This window comes from Manis javanica, chromosome 2 (genome assembly GCF_040802235.1).
Source record: "Manis javanica isolate MJ-LG chromosome 2, MJ_LKY, whole genome shotgun sequence".
NCBI classification, from domain to species: domain Eukaryota; kingdom Metazoa; phylum Chordata; class Mammalia; order Pholidota; family Manidae; genus Manis; species Manis javanica.
This window is the reverse complement of record NC_133157.1, coordinates 201,564,007-201,583,977: the sequence shown is the minus strand read 5'-3', so window position 1 is coordinate 201,583,977 and position 19,971 is coordinate 201,564,007. Positions and strand designations below refer to the sequence as shown.

The window sequence follows — 19,971 nt, the reverse complement described above, 5'->3', positions numbered from 1 at the left end:
CAGTCCCTTTCCCTTTGGTAACTATTAGTCCATTCTTGGGTTCTGTGATTCTGCTGCTGTTTTGTTCCTTCAGTTTTCCTTTGTTCTTATACTCCACATATGAGTGAAATCATTTGGTACTTGTCCTTCTCCACCTGGCTTATTTCACTGAGCATAATACCCTCTAGCTCCATCCATGTTGTTGAGAATGGTAGGATCTGTTTTTTTCTTATGGCTGCGTAATACTCCATTGTGTATATGTACCACATCTTCTTTATCCATTCATGTACGGATGGACATTTAGGTTGCTTCCATATCTGAAGCTATTGTAAATAGTGAAGCGATAAACATAGGGGTGCATCTGTCTTTTTCAAACTGGAGTGCTGCATTCTTGGGGTAAATTCCTAGAAGTGGAATTCCTGGGTTAAATGGTATTTCTATTTTGAGCATTCTGAGGAACCTCCATACTGCTTTCCACAATGGTTGAACTAGTTTACATTCCCACCAGCAGTGTAGGAGGGTTCCCCTTTCTCCACAATCTTGCCAACATTGTTGTTGTTTGTCTTTTCAACAATGGCGATCCTTACTGGTGTGAGGTGATATCTCATTGTGGTTTTAATTTGCATTTCTCTGATGATTAGCTATGTGGAGCATCTTTTCATGTGCCTGTTGGCCATCTGAATTTCTTCTTTAGAGAACTGTCTATTTAGCTCCTCTGCCCATTTTTTAATTGGATTATTTGCTTTTTGTTTGTTGAGGCATGTGAGCTCTTTATATATTTTGGATGTCAATCCTTTATTGGATCTGTCATATATGAATATGTTCTCCCATACTGTAAGATACCTTTTTGTTCTATTGATGGTGTCCTTTGCTGTACAGAAGCTTTTCAGCTTGATATAGTCCCACTTGTTCATTTTTGCCTTTGTTTCCCTTGCCTGGGGAGATATGTTCATGAAGAAGTCACTCATGTTTATGTCCATGAGATTTTTGCCTATGTTTTTTTCTAAGAGTTTTATGGTTTCATGACTTACATTCAGGTCTTTGATCCATTTGGAGTTTGCTTTTGTGCATGGGGTTAGACAGTGATCCAGTTTCATTCTCTTACATGTAGCTGTCCAGTTTTGCCAGCACCATCTGTTGAAGAGACTGTCATTTCCCCATTGTATGTCCATGGCTCCTCTATCAAATATTAATTGGCCATATATGTTTGGGTTAATGTCTGGAGTCTATTCTGTTCCACTGGTCTGTGGCTCTGTTCTTGTGCCAGTACCAAATTTTCTTGATTACTGTGACTTTGTAGTAGAGCTTGAAGTTGGGGAGTGAGATCCCCCCCACTTTATTCTTCCTTCTCAGGATTGCGTTGGCTATTCAGGGTCTTTGACGGTTCCATATGAATTTTTGAACTATTTGTTCCAGTTCATTGAAGAATGCTGTTGGTAATTTGATAGGGATTGCATCGAATCTGTATATTGCTTTGGGCAGGATGGCCATTTTGACGATATTAATTCTTCCTAGCCAGGAGCATGGGATGAGTTTCCATTTGTTAGTGACCTCTTGAATTTCTCTTAAGAGGGTCTTGTAGTTTTCAGGGTATAGGTCTTTCACCTCTTTGGTTAGGTTTATTCCTAGGTATTTTATTCTTTTTGATGCAATTGTGAATGGAGTTGTTTTCCTGATTTCTCTTTCTAGATTGGTTCATTGTTAGTGTATAGGAAAGCTACAGATTTCTGTGTGTTAATTTTGTATCCTGCAACTTTGCTGAATTCTGATATTAGTTCTAGTAGTTTTGCAGTGGAGTCTTTAGGGTTTTTTATGTACAATATCATGTCATCTGCAAATAGTGACAGTTTGACTTCTTCTTTACCAACCTGGATTCCTTGTATTTCTTTGTTTTGTCTGATTGCTGTGGCTAGGAATAACAGTGGGGAGAGTGGGCATCCCTGTCTTGTTCCTGATCTCAGAGGAAAAGGTTTCAGCCTCTTGCTGTTCAGTATGATGTTAGCTGTGGGTTTATCATATATGGCCTTTATTATGTTGAGGTACTTGCCCTCTATGCCCATTTTGTTGAGAGTTTTTATCATGAATGGATGTTGAATTTTGTCAGATGCTTTTTCAGCATCTATGGAGATGATCATGTGGTTTTTGTCTTTGTTTCTGTTGATGTGGTGGATGATGTTGATGGATTTTTGAATGTTGTACCATCCTTGCATCCCTGGGATGAATCCTACTTTTTCATGGTGTATGATCCTCTTGATGTATTTTTGAATTCGTTTTGCTAATATTTTGTTGAGTATTTTTGCATCTATGTTCATCAGGGATATTGGTCTGTAGTTTTCTTTTTTGGTGGTGTCTTTGCTTGGTTTTGGTATTAGGGTGATGTTGGCTTCATAGAATGAGTTTGGGAGTATTCCCTCCTCTTCTATTTTTTGGAAAACTTTGAGGAGAATGGGTGTTATTTCTTCTCTGTATGTCTGATAAAATTCTGAGGTAAATCCATCTGGCCCAGGGACAACATGTTGTTTTTTAATAAAGGTTTTATGTGGAGTTTCAGTTTTGATGAAGATGAGATAGGTAAGTTTATAACAGGAATTAGAGAAAATTATTTGACAGTTGAGGTACGGTTTGATTTCTGAATACAAATGAATACTTCGCTGCCCTAAACACAGCCTCTTGCTAACTTGTTCTGTGTGCATGTATGTATGCTCTGGCACATAAAATACACATGCAGTCTCTCTTTTTATAGGGGATATGTCTATATTATTTCTTAAAGTGTTATTTTTAAAGCTGTCTTCCATTGAGTCCTGCTCATTATTTCTGCAGTGGGATTTCTGCTTGATATATAGTTGTTTTACTAAAGACTTTGATAAGAGAGTTCTACTGCTAAAAAAAATAAGCGTTTGAAAATTATTGACTCACTATATTTAAAACTGAGGGCTTTAAAAAAGAAAGTAGACAACCACAATATGAGCTATAGTAAAAGCTACAGGGGTTTCACTGGCTGTAGCAGAGCAATCTGGTTGCAGTATCTCCCCTGCCCGTGTGGCCTTGTCTTTGTGATGGCACCACTGAATACCTCTGTCTCACCATGCAGGCTGAGGTCTCTGTCATCCCCGAGCACCTGACCAACTGTGTCCGGCCTGATGTCCGTGTTTCTCCAAGTTTCAGTCAGAGCTGTCTGGTCTACAAAAATGATAAACAGATGTCCTATGGATTCCTCTTCCCTCCTTGTAAGTCGTAGAGTATCAGGATCTGACCATTCTAGAGGGCTGTTGTTTTATGGAGTCTGGAGTGTGAAAATTGGTATTTAAGAATTTCAGTGGTTTGCAGGATTTTTTTCAGGGAGGGCACTCAAAAGATTGAAGAGATGGGATCCTTTCAAAACTGGCCGGACTATACAGCAGCGTTCACAAATCCTCTATTCCAGGGGAATTCTAAAATACAGGAGAATCTTCTTTGTGTCCTTTCACATCATTAAGTGAGAATCTGAAAGTGAAGTAGTAAGTCATTAAGACATTAATCTTTTAAATGATACTACAGAGGTAATCTCTTAAGAATATGTAAAGACATTTAATTATCTCTGTTACCTTGATGACTTTTTATAGAGTTCAAATTATGCTAGTGAAATGAAGGACTTCTTTTACATAATATTTAAGAGACTAAAGACAAAGTAGGAAGAAAAAGCATAGTAAAAATTTCTTGGGGGAGAACTACTGAGAGAAGAAAAGAGACTAAAGTGGTAGGTAAGTAAGGAATGCTGTTTAAAGAAGGAATGAGTAGGAATGAAAGAGCAGATCAATCCACCTCATACCATTTGGACCATTTTAGAAGATTGCTTTTGTTGTAGATTTTGATAAGTAATGGACACTGTTTGTTTTCCTAATGTTTAGATCTCAGCTCTTCACCAGAAGCTAAATATGATGCATTCCTTATAACCAATATGGTTCCAATGTATCCTGCTTTCAAACGTAAGTCTGTTATTTACCTAATAAACCATTACATATGGAAAGAAATATTTCTAAATTTACCACTTACTTTTCCTCCTTCTACATTAATTTTAGTAATAATAATACCTTTCAAGTGTTTAGCCTTTTATAATACTTGAATTGTTGTATATAATTAAGAGATTAAAGTCATAAGACATGACCCAGGTCATGAATGGTAGAAGCTGAACTATACCAAGTTTGTTTTCCTTCTAATCTGGTGTTCCTTCTATTTCAACACTTATTATATTGCCAGCTAGAAAGGATCTTCTCTAAATTTTCAAGGCCACTAGACGTTTAACAGCATCTATATATATTAACTGAGTGTTATAGTAAAAGCCACTAGCACCTCCTTCCTGTAGGGTGATTGGGATGATAATCACCCTATGGTGATCGTGATAATAATCTGAATATTGATTCTGAAACCCAACATTAGCCTAAAGGGTCTTCTGAATCATCAGAGTATTAAATTTAGATGGTCTTAGGGCTGTGCAAATCATTATCTTGGTTTCTTTAAACACTCAAAATTTCTTTGTATATGGCATGAATATTTATGGATGATAGTGATGCTGTGAAAGGCATATGCTCAATGAGCCCCAAAACTCAGTCCTCATCTCTGGAGTATGACCATAGCTATGTAATTATAGAAATGTCATTTAACATCTCATTTGTAAAATTATGAGATTTGATTGCATGACCTCTATGGCTTATATGGATTTATGGCTTAACTGTCCACTGACCCAAACAATCCATTTTCTATTCCTGATAACAAAGAAGCCATTCATTTGCCCATCCATCCATCCATCCATCCACCCACCCATCAATCCATGTATTCAAATGCAAAGAAAGCGTTACAGAGTAGCTTTTACCTCCCATTAGTCCATTTACAGTGAGCAGACCTATAGGAAAGGTAGGAAAAAGCAGCACTTCCACCTACTTCTACTTTGCAAAGGGGCATTGGGCTGTGTTCCAAGACCCTTAGGGCTGAAATAAAGTCTCAAAATAGGAACAAGTGATTGCTGAGGGTCATTTACTGTAGCAGGCCTCCCTAACTTGACACTGGTGAAATGGCCAACATGGTTGAGGGGGAAAAAAAATGTTTATTTGATGTCCTAGTTGGTAAATTAAGGTTTATTCAAATGTAAAATCCATTGCCTATGAGTCCAAAATTAAACTATGCTTTTCAAAGGAGGTTTCCTGGTTTGTTCTCAGGCCCAACTGAGAAATGTTTCAGAAGCCCACATAGATACATTTGTCATAATATTACATGGAATGCAGCTTCATTTAATTTCCACAAATCCGGGTTTCCTGGATTTCTTTATTCTTGATGGATGCCTTTTTGACCAGGCAGTAATAAAAGAAACACAGGCACCACCAGGGGCTGGCATGGCAAAGGGCCCCTCACAGAGGGCTCGCTGTTCTTCACTAGAGGAGTGGTTTTTTCACATGCCACATTTCTGCGGGTTTGGGCTTTTAACTGTTCTCATTGTTTTTCCTTCCTTCTCTGCCTCTCCAGTTTTTATGCTTAAGTTAAAATTCGTACTTTTCTCCCGCCGTCCTCCTTTCTTTATTGCAAGTAATTATCTATGGTATTTTTGGCTCTGGTGAGCTGCTCTGTCTTTCTCATTCAGAGTATCAGAAAGTACAAAGAGCAGTTGAAGCACTGAGAAAAATGGCCAAGTGTCTTTAATACAGGGAGATAAGCGATCACAGCCTGAAGCTAACAACCGCCCTGCAGAGTAGAGCGCGGGAAGTGAGCCCTTCAGAACCATCTCACTGGTGGCCGTTCCCTCCTCTTCCGTTATTCCCTCCTTTTGCTTTTCCCTTTCTCCATCTTGTTCCTCTCCTGCCCCTCCAATTGCCCATTGAGTCAACTGGAGCAGGGTGGAGGAGGAAGTCCTCTCCAGGGGCTGACCTGGAGACTGAGAAATGAATAATAAAGGAGAAACCAGACATGCATGGGTCGGGGAATGAGTTCTCTAGGCCAAAGGATAAGCGAATGCAAAAGCTTCGTCCGAAACAGGTTTGGCAAGTTGGAAGACAAGTAGGAAGGCATGTACCTGAGGGGGAAAGAGGTAAGAAGGAAAGTCATGCAGGCAGGCAGGGGCTGTGGTAGAAAGTTGGGGTTTTATTCTCATTGCAGTGAGAAATCATCTGGAGTGCTAAAAAAGACAGGAGTTGGGTGTTAGGGAATGTAGTCTGGTTTATAGTGCCCAAAATGCACTATATATAATGGGCTACAGTGAAGTGAGAGTTCCTCTCCAGGAGCCCAGGAAGTAGTCTTTTGTGTGACGAAGATGGTACCTTAGACCGGGATAGACGCAGTGGAAAGGGGGAGGAGTGGTCAGATTTGGATGGCTGGGGTGCAGGTGGGAGGTAGTGGTGACAGGACTTGTTCACGTGCATAGGAAGGAAGGAGAGTCAGGGCTGATGACAGGATCTTGGCTTGAACATCTGAGTGAGAACAACTGCCATCAACTATGATGGAGAATCTGAGAGTTGGGGCTGGACTGGGAAGGAGACCAAGAATTCTGTTTGGGTAATTTTATGGTAGACTTGATTATTCGGTGTTCAAGTGGACCATGAGATGGGTGGTTGGGTAACACGTCCAGAGTGCCTTGGAAAGTTCAGGGCTAGAGGCAGCCTGGAAACTAGCATATCTATGAGCTCATAAAGAAAGAGAAAGTAGCTTAAGGCCTTTCTTCAGTTTCTCACAGACTTTGTCCTTTTTTGTGCATCATGCTCCTCTTGACTGTTCTGTCTCCACCCCTTTCCCAAGGAAGTACCCACTTATCCTTCACTTCTTAGCTTGGGAACCACTTCATCTGGGGATCATGCTCTGACTTCTTGGACTAGATTAAACTCTCCTACCAACTTCTCTGTATCTTCCTTTTTTGCTGATTCATAAACGACACACACAGATAGTGATTTAGGGTGGATTTTTCTCAAGAATCACAACAGCTCTATTGTTTATTGACTTGTGACATTTGGCCTATAGAATGCATCTTAGAGAGAATTTGGCCAAAGAAAGGAATTTTGTTCATAAAGAACTGATTTTGTCTTTGCACAGGAGTCTGGAATTATTTCCAAAAGGTACTGGTGAAGAAATATGCTTCAGAAAGAAATGGAGTCAATGTGATAAGTGGACCAATTTTTGACTATGACTATGATGGCTTACATGACACACAGGACAAAATCAAACAGTAAGTGTATCCCTTCCACTGTGTGTGTGTTAAATTCCAAGGCCTCACTCAAAACTATTTTCCAATTATTCATGTACTAGAGAAGTACTGATTTCCTTTAAATCTTTACTCTTTGAATTTCTTGTGATTTCTTCAGTTTTTTTGTACCTTTGATTAAACTTGTCTTTACTGGCTGGAATAGAATTGGGTTTTGTGGTGAATAAATGCACTTTTGCATTTCATGAAAGAAAATGTTTTAAAAGGTTTTTTAAATTGTCATTTATTCTTTAACAAGTCTTCAATGAGAAGATGATAATTTTCACCTTATTATCTTCATTATTTGGGGGACTTTAGGAATCCCTAAGATTTACTGGGTCAGTGCATCTCAGTAAGAAATTGCATATAGACTTTGGTCAAATCTAGTTGTTTCTCTCTCTCTCTGTGGTGCTATTTGGGAAATACAAGGATAAGGCATAGTTATTCATCAGGAACTTATAATTTGGTGGAGAAGGCAAGATGATACAAATATAACAAAATCATAATAACTCATCATTCAATTTTTTCTATGCACAAAACAACCAGAGATCAGTACAAAATTTGAGAGGGCTTAATTATGATTTACAGATAAGTAGGGAACAAAAAGCTAGTTTTTTTATACAGACGATTAATAAAATAAAAGTTATTACCTCTCATTCATTCTTAAGATAAATTTCATCTTAATTGTACATTTATTTTATTTCTGATTACTGTTAGAGTTTTTAGCCAAAATGAAGTCCTTCCAATCATAATCTCAATATTGATTAAAATTAAGATGATGGAAAACCAGGTAAAGAATTGTGAATTTCTGTTCTTTGCTGTCCTGGAAAAGACATTTTATACCTCTAGGCTCATCTCTAGCTCATTAGCCCTTAATATTTCTTTTAGTAAATGAGTTTCTGTACCAAGTTCAGGATCTCACTGTGGCTTGAAAAGGCTATTATTCCCCACAGTTTCAGTCTCCTGACTCAGACACGTTTTATACAACTCCTTGAAAGTTAATCTTCTTGCAACATGGATTTCATAAACACACTCCATAGCACAGAAATTCTCATGAGGTACTATAGCCTAAACAACAATGCCCAAATTCTATAACTTGGCGTTCAAGACCCTTCATAATTAAGCTTGTACTGATTCTTCTAGGCTTCTGTTTCTATATATTGATCTGTTCATCATGTCCAGCCTCTAAATCTTGGTTCAAGCTAGTTTTTTTACCTGGAACCTTTTTCATTTTTCCAGGTTGAGAAAAAGAGAAGATTCAGGCAGCAAAAACATTATGTTTGAAGATACAGAAGTGGGCTAGTGCTTAGTTAGAATTAAAAAATGATTCAGTTGAGTGGGCATTAATTTGAGTGATTTAGGCAATATTTATTGGTGACCATTTTAAAAAGAAAACTACTGCCTCAGTGGTAACTGTATTTTACCTTCCTGTTTCAGGTATGTGGAAGGCAGTCCCATTCCGGTACCAACTCACTACTACAGCATCCTCACCAGCTGCCTGGATTTCACTCAGCCTGCCGACAAGTGTGACGGCCCCCTCTCTGTCTCCTCATTCATCCTTCCTCACAGACCTGACAATGAGGAGAGCTGCAATGTGAGTTCGAAGACAGAGTTGTTTAAAATTCGCTGGCATCATTCATCTTTGTTTCTTAATTTATATTCTGACCATTAAACTAGAACACGCTTATAAAACATTTGGATTATATAACCAAGTGGAAAGAAGAAAGAGCCCCAGCAAAACTTTTCTTAACACTTGGGAACTTTGTGTTCTGATGGCTTTTTATTTTTCAGTGCGAGGGTGTATGTGGGTGCGTGGGTGTGCATTCAGTGGACTTTTATTCACACGTTCAATTCTGGTAAATGATAAAAGGGCCCAAATTGTTTTCAGTTTTGCAAAAGACATATCTACTTTCCAGAAAGAAAGAGGGAAATAGCAAAATTTTGACAATTGTTGAAACTAGGTAAGAGTTCACAGGGCTCGTTATATTTTTCTCTACTTCTGGGGATGTTTGACAATTTCTATAATGAAAACTTTTTTAAAGCACACACCCAGAAACATATACTGTGAAAATCAGATTTTCATTGGCCACTATTATGAGGACGGTTGTAACAGGTTACCCCATTCTCAAATAACACAAAAGGACTCCTGGTGAACTTATTCCTACATGAAAGCAGGATGGCATGATGAAAAAGCCCAGCAAGATGGAGGCTGTGAAGCAAAATAAGGGATTCTGGGAGGAAAACCGAAGTCTCAAGTATGGCCAAGAAAGCTAATAAAGTTTGACTAGAATATTGGACTGTTAGGGTAACTGTGGGAAAGGGAGATAAGGTTGTAAAAGTTGCTTGGAGTCAAATTGAAAATAAGAGTAGTAGTAGTAGTAGTCAGAGTGGCAGCAGTAGTAATTACTGTTTATTGAGTACACGTCACCATCCAAGTGTTGTGCAGGTCCCCTACCTATGTTATTGCTAATCATCTACTCATTACCCTGTAATGCAGGTACATAGGTTCTCCCCACAGTCCCCTTTTATTAACTGTTGAGCAAGCTATAGCTAAGAAAGGAAAAGTGTGTTACATTGTTACCTGGTTAGTCAGGAGGACAGTGGAACTTCAGATTCAAGGCCTCTCTCTGACTCCAAAAGCCCATCTTCTTTAAAACTGATCAGACTTCCACAGCAGAGCCTTGGGACCTTGGAAATTTTTCTTTTGCACAGGCCTTAGATAACCATGGAAAATGTTTTAGCATAAGGCTCTGCTTTAGGGAGATGGATTTGAATTGAAGGAGATCAGGCCTGGCTGGTGCTCAAAGGGTTTGGGGAAAATTCGCAGGGTTGAGGTATCAGAACTTGAAGTCTTGGAAATGTCAAGAGGCAAGTGGAATGCAGCAATATTGTAAGGAAGGAGCAGTAAGATAATTGGATGGGAGGTGGGGAAGCAGGGGAACTGTGACTGAGAGAAGAGGTGGCCTCGTCTTACTGGCTAACCATCTCAATTTTGATTGTGACCCCAAGAGTAGTGAGTGGTGCACCGGGGGACACAATGCCTCTATATAACATGATAGACTTTCTGTGAACTTTAGTTTCACGAAAAACTTGTGGGCAAGTAAAAACTAAACACATATATGATGAAGTGAAATTCAAAAATGCCATGCATTTTTCAGATAAAGCAGAGACTCCAAAGACATTTCAGACTAATCGTGGGCCATTTAAGGTGTGTACACCTAGATTCCTGGGCAGTGTATGTTTCTGTTTCTCTGTTATGAGGGGAATTTGGTGCTGGGAGAGTTCGAAAAATGTTCAAATTCAGTTCAAAGGCAATTCTTCAGTCACCCCCAATTTTTCATCTTTGTTTCTTAATTTATATTCCGACCATTAAACTAGAACACACTTATAAAACATTTGGATTATACAACCAAGTGGAAAGAAGAAAGAGCCCCAGCAAAACTTTCCTTAACACTTGGGAACTGCCAGGTCTTCCTCTTCTTCTGGTTCTGGACTCTGCCCAAAACTTAGAGGTATTTCTCGTACAGTTCCTGGTCAGCGTGAACTTGAAGAATCTTCTGCCCACATGGAAACTTGTTCATGCTTTGAAACTTACTATAAAATTACTGGGACTTGAATTCACAAACTTACTTAGGAGGAAGTTAGGGAGAAGAGGCAGATGAAGAATAAATGCCCACAGCTAGAAAGACAATAAGCAAATTCATGGTTGGAATTTTGTTTGCATTAATGTTCTAAATTACTTATTTTTAAAGTTTTCCCTTTCCCTCTTCCCTTGGCGCCCATGAATTCTTATTTGAATTTTACTGGTTTTGAATTTCACACTAGAGTCTTCCTCAGCAAATGCCTCTGTGGATTTCCAGCTAAATCAGGAAGAAGGCACTTTCTTCACGTGCAGCATCCCTGTTTCCTAATGACTAACCAGAGGCTAGGTTTTAGCATGTGAGAACCAGAAGAGAATGCCTTCCAAATGAAACTGACAAATTACTGCCCCAAGAAAGAAGTAGCAAAGGAGAGGACTTTTTCCCCTGAATTCTTATAATCCCAGCTGGTTACTATTTAAATTAGTGAAAACCTCCCACCCCCTGCCTATACATTCAAGTAATTGTATTCACAAAGGAAAAAATGAGACTTACTGGCCACTGAAAAATGGAATAAATGAGTTGAATATTAAAATTCTCCCAAACTACAGTTTCATGCTTCTTCTGCTTACTCTGAGGGGCTCCTGATCCGTTTGGAGACCTCCTACTTTGTTAATTATATGGTCACACTGAGGACTGGTCAACACCGTTGCGGGTAGTTATATTTAGGTCTGTCTTTTCCTATGAATCGCAGAGATCTTGGTTAGCTTGGGTTAGATGGGTGGGGCATGGAAGGTTAAAATTCTTACTTCCTGGGCCTGCAAAGCAATTTCTTCCTCTTTCTTCATTTTGCCTGGGATGGCCAGGCATCAGTTTCCTGAACCAACACCCTCCTGGTACATATTTAGCCCTGGCACAGTCTGCCGTAGCTCCCTGTCCAGGTCTGTGTGGGTTGGAGCTTTCCGAGAAAACCCGCTGCAGGTTCGTGGGCTTTGCTGGGCAGTTCATTGAGACCACGAGTGGTGAGAGCCGGGCGAGGGCCTGTCTGAATGTCCTCAGCCCCGGGACGTGCAGCTCCCCCTTCTACTTGCAGAAGGGCTCTTGGCAGCTGCTGCAGTTCTGAGGACATTTGGGAATGAAATGATCGTGTCTACTAATGAAGGCAGGCATTTCCCCCAGGATTCCCAGGGATCTCAGGCCTCATTCTTCCTCTCACCTTTGCCAACAAGTGAAAGATGGTATTTTTAGAATGTAAAGGACAGTTTCACCTAAGTTCCTCTTCGGTTTCAACGTAGGCATGAATAAGTTGTTTGGTACAGGACATCTGAGTGCCTTTTATGGGGAATTTGTGCCCGTGAGGCGTGAAGATGAAAGAGACTTCCTTCCTTTTTTCCATGATGCTGTTTCCTTCATTTACCTTTCCTCTCCTCCTTGCCTCCCAGGGTAATTGCTGAAGTAAGCATTATCTTCGTGAACTAATGGAGAAAGTGAGGCCTAGACAGGCCAAGTAGCTTGACCACTGTCTCTTAGCCAGGAGCGGTAGAGCCACAGTTCCAGCCGAGGTCTCTTGGGCCTCAGCGTGCCAGATGTGTGTCAACTGAGCTGCTTCAACTTGAACTCATTATTCAAATATCAGTTCATGGCAATTTAATAGATGTAGCTGATACCACAGGTTCTTCGGAAGACTGGGAATGTGTGCACATAATTTCATATATTGGGTACAGGCTCTTCACTTTCCTTGGGAGGCAAAAGAGCATTCTAAGTGACTTGTGCTCTGTGCTCGACATTGTAGTTTGACAGCGGAGGGGGATGGCGTGGGGAAGAAACAAATTGCTGAATTCTTCCAGGCCTTTGGTCTTCCTAATTTTGATTTATATTCTGAGAACTATTGAGTCAAATGCCCTCTCACACCACATGTCTTATTTATTTGGTACAGCTAATTGCTGTTGACAGTGTTTATAGCTAAGGGCAGGTATTTGTGGTGCATTACTGACAGGAATGTGGTAGCATGGCAGGGAGGCCAGGAAGGAGCAGCACGCAAAGCTCACGATGCTGGGGTATGTAGGGGTCATTTATGGACTTAGAGCAAACTGACTGTTTGGAGAACCTTTCCTGGAAATTTTAACTCTAATTGTCTTGCTTCCATTGCAGAACTCAGAGGATGAGTCGAAATGGGTAGAAGAGCTCATAAAGATGCACACAGCTCGGGTGCGGGACATTGAACACCTCACCAGTCTGGATTTCTTCCGAAAGACCAGCCGCAGCTATCCAGAAATTCTGACACTAAAGACATACCTGCATACATATGAGAGTGAGATTTAACTTTCCGATCATCTTCAGTGCAGTCTTATCAACTGGTGTATATTTTTATATTGTTTTTGTATTTATTAATTTGAAACCAGGACATTAAAAAAATGTTAGTATTTTTAATCCTGTACCAAATCTGACATATTATGCCTGAATGACTCCACTGTTTTTCTCTAACATTTGATTTAGGTAGTCTTGTGTTCTGAGTAGAGCTTGTAATAAATACTGCAGCTTGTGTTTTTCATGAAAGCTTCTAAATGGTGCTGCAAATTTGATCTTTGCATGGAGGAAATATTAATTTCCAATGCACAGATGACACATTTAGTCCTGAACTGTATCAAAATACTGATTTGTAAAGTTGCATTCATTTACTCTTAATTATGACAGACATATTTAAGCTTTATAGACCAATCTTGAATATAATAAATCACACATTCAGTTATTTTGTTGTTGTTTTATTTGGCATTAATTTCACTTATAAGTTAGAGCATTTGCTTCTGGTGTATTCATGCATGGCAGGTATACGTTTCATGCCTTTGACCCTCTTCCTAGTTGAATGTAGTTCGCATAGTCAAAGTAGCATCTGTGATATTTAGCTACAAGGGCCTGGATTAGATAGTTTAGGTACCTATTGATGGGAAATCAGAAGGGCAGAGGGAAAGGGGAACTAGAACTCCTGAATATTCCCTCTCATTTATCTCTTTTAAAACTATTTTGAAGTTTGGAGGAATAGGTTCTTGTGATTAAGTTTGTTCAAAGCTCTAAATATTAGTCTCACCTGAGACCGCATAAGCATGTTTTGTGTGAGGTATCACCTCAGAACCATGGAGGATATAAAAAGAAATAAGACATAAAATTGTAATTAACTGATCGAGGTAGAGAATAAATGTCAAGTGAAAAGTGTCAGTAATAATGTAAAATGACAGAAGGGCCTGAATGGCAGCTGGGGTGGTTTTCGATGGGTACGGTGATGGCTTTCAATATTAATGAAGCACAGGGCGAGGAAGTCATGTAGAGATTTTCAGTCCTTCTGTTTATGTCATGGACAGAGACTCACAGTCGTGTCGTTTCTCTAATAGTTGCCAAGCTCCCTTTAAGAAAAAAAGGGGACAGCACATTGGTTTGTTCTTATTATGTTAAGTTTTACAGTTGCCCCCTTTTGTGGTCAGTGAAGTGAGTTTTTAATATCTATAAATTTTCCCTTAAAAATAAATTTAAGAGGGAATAAATTGTGTCAAATAAAAAACACATTATGACAAAAGTAAGACATATGGTACTGGGGTATGGGAAAAACCACGAAGGTGGTAAGAGAAAAACTGATGTCAGGGAAACAAACTGGAAGAGGTGAAAATGGTGAAGTGATGAGAGCGATATTTATCGAGCATGCGCTATGGCCCCAGCATGTTTCTGGCACTTCGTATGTCTTGTCCCTAACCACTGAAAAATGAGGAGCTCAGGGAAGATTTTTATAGACGAGGATAGGGGAGGATGCTTGAGTTGGGCTTTGTAGTTTGGGGTACAGTGAAAGTATGGTAGAAATAAATTGAATATGACTCATCATTCATTTAATATTCAATAATATGTTGATCTTCTACTACATTCTGGTTCCCATACTTGTGACTGGGGATGAAATTGAATAAGATCAATATTCCTGACATCATAGAGCTCGTGCTTTAATGGGAGAAAGGGAGCCATTAAAAAGCCCCAAAGTTGAGTCATGGTATGTGCTGCAAATGAATTACACAGGTGCAGGGAGACAAGGGGTTAGAAAGAGAAGAGCCTTGTAGATGACATTACAGTCAAGACGTGGAGGGTGAGAAGAGCTGGCCTCAAGAAGCACAGACATGAGAAGGAAGAGTGTGGCCAGGGACGGGAGTGGGATCTGGGGATGCGTGAGGATCTGAAAGAGAATGGGTGTGACTGGACACAGCGGTGAGGGTGGGTAGGTCAGGTCAGCTGTAGATCCTTATAGGCCCTGCTGCAGCCTTTGGATTCTTTTCCAAATGCAATAGAAAATAATTGTGAAATCTCAAGCAGAGGTTTGACAGGATCTGATTTAGATTTCCGTGTATTGACTTAGGTGTGCAATAATTTCACAGTATGCTCTAAATAAAATTCCACATGAAATGCACCTGATAAGAGAAGGTCCATTATTAGGTGCTATAATTCTATCTCCCAATAGTAGCATTACTAGGGAGACAGACAAATTCTGTTTTTTCTTACTAGTTGCAAGTTTCTTGCTTAGCCAGATTTCTCTATCACCTCAGATTGAACTCTTCTCAAAATAGGTTATACCTGAGGCTTTGTGGGAGAGCAGTTGCAAATTTAGTTGAGTACTGCTGTTCTATTTTTATCCATAGGTCAAGTCTTTCTTTCTCATAAATAAACTCCGAGAGAACATCAACCACTATGTATTTCAGGTGAGTGGCTTTGCTGATAAACACATATCCTTAATTGTGGGATTATTTATGAAGGCCTCTGAATGGACAGGGACTCTATTAAAATGAAGTCCGAAAGACTATTTTAAGTTGGGGTATTTGTTATTTTTTACATTGAGACCTTAGTCCATTCATGCTTTCACTGAGGGAGCTGCCAAATGCTTGCTAGCATGGTGGTCCTGTTCTAGTGGGTGGATTCAGAAATGGCCTCTCTAAAATGAGCTTACTGTAAATAATGTAAATCAGGAAAGCAGCCACATAGTTTCCCAAGGGCGAAACCTTTCTGAATTGTCTTAAGGAGAGCTGACTTTTAAAGAAATCTCTCAACAAAAGTAATGCTTGGTGCTAACTGGGTTTGCATAACTGTCCAAGAGCCACAGCCCCCAAATTCCAGGGCCCGTTATTCCTTGTGATGGTTGGGAAAAGGGTGGCTATGGATAAAATTCAGATGATTCCTTCTGTTTGTATCCCTCTTACTTCAACTTCCTCTCACTGTCTCCTTACTGAGTCAGGACCAGGCTGCCTTGTGGGTGGGAAGTGGTAAATGCAATGGGAACTGTCCTGTGGCTGTGAGCCGAGGGATTGTATGGGCCAGTGAGGAACAAGATGTAGCTGTTTGAGTTTGTAGGCTGGGGTAACTAGAGAACTGTTGGGGGTCCATCCAAGAGTGGTGGTAGTTGCTGTCTGGGCTGCATTTCTAGGAAGCACATGTCCTTGACCCCTCTTGGCAGGGATGTCCAGGTCAGGCTTGAACGTATAAGTGGACATGATGCCCGTGGCCTATGAATCGTTGCACTCTGGCTATTGGGAAAAGGCAAAATGCCAATCCCTGTGTGAGCTCTGGGTACTGTTCCCTCTTATTCCTTCAGGTGGTTCTTTCCCTGCTTTTAGGTCATTTCCTCACATAGCTTCAAGTGCTTGGTAGTGTTCAACTGAACACGGAGACCCTCTACAACATTCTGGAAGAGGAAAACTACCAACATTTCAGGGCAGAGGCAAGAAGACAGGCTGTAGTAGGTAATGGTTAAGAGCTGGAGGCTTGCAGTTACATAGTCTTGTGCAACTTCAACTCTTAAGTCTAAATGTTCTCACCTGTAAAATAGTTTTAATAATACTCGGTTCTTAGAGTTAGCAGAAGAATTATGGCAGGAGGCCTCGCTGAAACATAAATTGATAAATTTTTCCCTCCATTTTTATTTCCATTTGCTACCAAGGAAGGCATACCATTTAAAAATATTTCCTTGGCTTTTATGCTTTTGCAAGAGGGGTGGGGTGGGGAACAGAAGCAGTGTCTGAAATTAATGGATTTCCTGTCTTTTGGGAAAACCTAAACCCAATGCAGATGTGAAGAGAAAAAGCCTTGAGGGTGCTAAGAGAGAAAGGAACTTCCCTTGGATTCAGGGCTCAAGAGAAGTCCGTGGAACTGAGAAGCTAGTTCCACTCCAGGTTGTGCTGTGCGATCCGTGTAGGAAGGCGGAAACCTGAACCCTCGGGATCCTGGCCAGAGCTTGGAATCAGGAGACTGACAGACATCAAGGGACAGGGAAACATGTACAGTATAGAAACGCATGCCTGTGGGACTTGTCCCACCATTTTCCATTTACCAGATCCCGGTGAGACCCTGGGAGGAAGATGGAAACCTCAATAAAGATTGAGTTAAAACATCATGTAAACCACATAAACTGGAATATTAGATTAGAAATGAAACTTATAGGGAAATAAATTTTATTTCTTATGGAGTGAGATACATATGGGCCACATTTGGAAAATTGTTAGCGCCTTCTCTGATATATGTCAGGTGTTTGGTAATTATTAGTTATATGAAATCAAGCCAGGAAAAAAGAAAAAGGAAGGAGCAGCCTGAGAGGTACTGAGGGAACCAGGAAAGAGCAGATATTGTGAAATCCAAGCACACAGACACTTTCAAAATGGAGGAAGCGGTCAGTGATGTCAAATGCCAGAGAAAAGTTCAAGGGGAATTTGAAAGCATCCACTGAATTTTGCAATGAGGTGGTCATCTATGACCTTCCTGGAAACACATTCAATGTAGCATCTGACAAACAGCCAAGCTGCACTGGATTGAGGAGAGAACAGCAGAGCACACTGAAGGCCGTGAGTGGAGACTGCCTTTGAAAAAACAGGAAATAGGACAAATGGACAATAACTGCAGGGGGAGGTAGAGTTAAGGGGGGATTTTATTTATTGAGGATGGAAAAGAGCTTTTATAGGCTGTTGAGAGGATTTGATGATCCTGGAAGGGCACTAGTTGGCAAAGCAATTGAATTGTAAAGACATTTGACATTGAGAGCAATTGATGAACAGAGTCAGCTGTAATACACGTACCTCAAATTAAGGAACTGATATAATTATCTCCTGGGGTAAGTGTTGGTAGAGAACATATGATGTACCTCACACTTTGCAAAGTGGTGGCGGGCGGGATTCAGACCACAAAATGCTTTGTGGTGTGCCATTGATACTTTGAAAAATAAATTAGATGCCAGATTTTTAAAAAATCAACAAGTTTCACATGAAAATCTGGATTTTTGACCTCTCTTAAAATGTTGTCTTGCCAGTGAGTTTCATCCCTGAGCAAGTTCACTATGGATTCAGTGTGACCAAAGAAAATGACAGCCAAACGTTCTTTGGGGTGAAAGGGTTATACCCAACTTCATTTCCAGGTGGCAGGTCAATCACTAGAATCCCATTCACTCAGAGCGAGTCTGCAGGCAGCAAGGCGGTCTCTGCCTCTGGGCCCCTCTGTCCACACAGCCATCCTGTGGGCCTCTGGGCCTCTGTCCTCTGCTCTGCTCTCCTGCAGCCTTGTTGCACCCAGAGCACTGGGTGGAGCTCTTTTTATAGAGTCAACAGCCATGTATTGCCCACAGGTGTGCAGTGAGCTAGTCAACCAGGGCCAGGTGAGAATCCTGGCCACAGGAACTCTCATTTTATCCACAAATGTTAAAAGAGTTTTTTAGTTAGTCACTGTTTTTAAGCTATTGTTCCCCTTGACAATCAGCGGAAGCCTGTTTGGCTGCCTCTAAGGGCAAGCCTTGCTTTACAGTCTCCAGTTGCTTCTGCCATTGTAATGCGAAAATAACCACAGACACCACCTAAATGAATGGTCCTTGCTTTGTTCCAATAAACATTTGTGGATCCTGAAATTTGAATTTCATATAATTTTCGTGCATCAAAAAATACTGTTCTTCTTTGCATTGTTTCTCCAAACACTAAAAAGTTTATCCTTAGCTTTTTAGCCAACTAAAAACAGGTGGCTAGCTGGCTTTGGCCCTGTGGCCATAGCTTGTGACTAGTGCTCTAGGTCACCACCGGTCCCATTGTTCTTTCACTCTAGGTGGAGGACGAGTTGCCACTTTTTATTTTTTATTGTGTTTGTGCTTTTGTTCTTCTACTTTCCCTACTGCACTCTTACTTTGCCTGCCTTTAGGCGTTTGATTTTCACCCCTCGGTAAGGTGACCGGATGCCATGGACTTTAGGACTTTGAGTGCTAAAACTGGGAAAGTCTTGGGCAGACCATGACGAACTTGTAACACTAACCCTATGACTATGGTATTTCACATTTCTGTTAGTACTTTGCTGGTGAAAAGCATTGTCCTTTTAATTGACTACTTTAATCTTTAATAATCTTTTATTTCTTTCCTCCCTTAGGGCTTTGTTCGCCATGTCAGTAATGACTCTGAGGGGAAAATAGAAGTTCCTAAGGCCAGAATCCTAAACTATTTGATGATGTGACTGGTCTACTGTTTCCACACCCTAGGCAACGATCTATTACTGACTGAGTCACTATATACAGAGCTCTGCCCAGTGCTCTGAGCAAAGGCAGAGACAGAGGTGGATTATAGATCCAGAGACTTCTAGATGCAGACGTGATTCTAGGGCTTGACCTACCACCATGAGAATAAAGCCGGGTATAAACCCTTTTATCCCAACAGATCCCAACAGCATTATGTTGTCATTTCTCAGTCTCACTGAATCCACCACAGTGAACTTGCCTGGGGCTGCAACCCTAAGGCAAGACAAATCCAATCAGCATTGTACTTGACTAGATTTATCTCCTCTACCTCTGAGGTGGTCTTGTCTTGTTTACCACTGTATTCACAGATCTTTGCAAAGTGCCTCATGCAGATTCGAGTACCCTTAAGCGATAGATGAGGGACTGATGAGACTTACTCTCTATCCTCTGCAATAGTTAATGTGATTATGGCTGAAAAGCTCTAGGCTAAGAAGATAAAACGGTAATCCAGAGGCCCACTTCTGACTTCCTGAAATAAGAACTGTGTTTCTTCTGTGTGTTGATAACATCCACTATGGACCATGCAAACACCCCAGGCAGAGACCTGAAGTTTTGTGGGTTTTTTTGTCCTGTTCCTCTACTTTGCTAAAACTCCGTTGCCCACTTGGTCACAAGAGTCCAGTCTCTCTGCTGTTCACCTTCCCGTGGATAGTTTGAAT

General features: G+C 40.5%; 1 protein-coding gene and 1 long non-coding RNA gene across 12 annotated transcripts in view; both read left to right on the top strand.

Moving 5' to 3' along the window:
- ENPP2 (ectonucleotide pyrophosphatase/phosphodiesterase 2) overlaps positions 1–13,504 on the top strand; it is a 100,652-nt gene extending 87,148 nt beyond the window's left edge. For all 10 annotated transcript variants that reach the window (XM_037010853.2, XM_037010848.2, XM_037010850.2 and 7 more), the window contains 5 exons: positions 3,071–3,206; positions 3,867–3,944; positions 7,030–7,162; positions 8,615–8,771; positions 12,907–13,504. In XM_037010853.2, the coding sequence (XP_036866748.1) occupies positions 3,071–3,206; positions 3,867–3,944; positions 7,030–7,162; positions 8,615–8,771; positions 12,907–13,077 (675 nt within the window). In that variant the 3' untranslated portion in view covers positions 13,078–13,504. The remainder of the gene's footprint in view (positions 1–3,070; positions 3,207–3,866; positions 3,945–7,029; positions 7,163–8,614; positions 8,772–12,906) is intronic.
- A 1,802-nt stretch (positions 13,505–15,306) lies between these two features.
- The window catches only part of LOC140847983 (uncharacterized), a 31,723-nt gene continuing 27,058 nt past the window's right edge, over positions 15,307–19,971 (top strand). For both annotated transcript variants that reach the window (XR_012128386.1, XR_012128387.1), the window contains exon 1: positions 15,307–15,482. This is a non-coding gene — a long non-coding RNA (uncharacterized lncRNA). The remainder of the gene's footprint in view (positions 15,483–19,971) is intronic.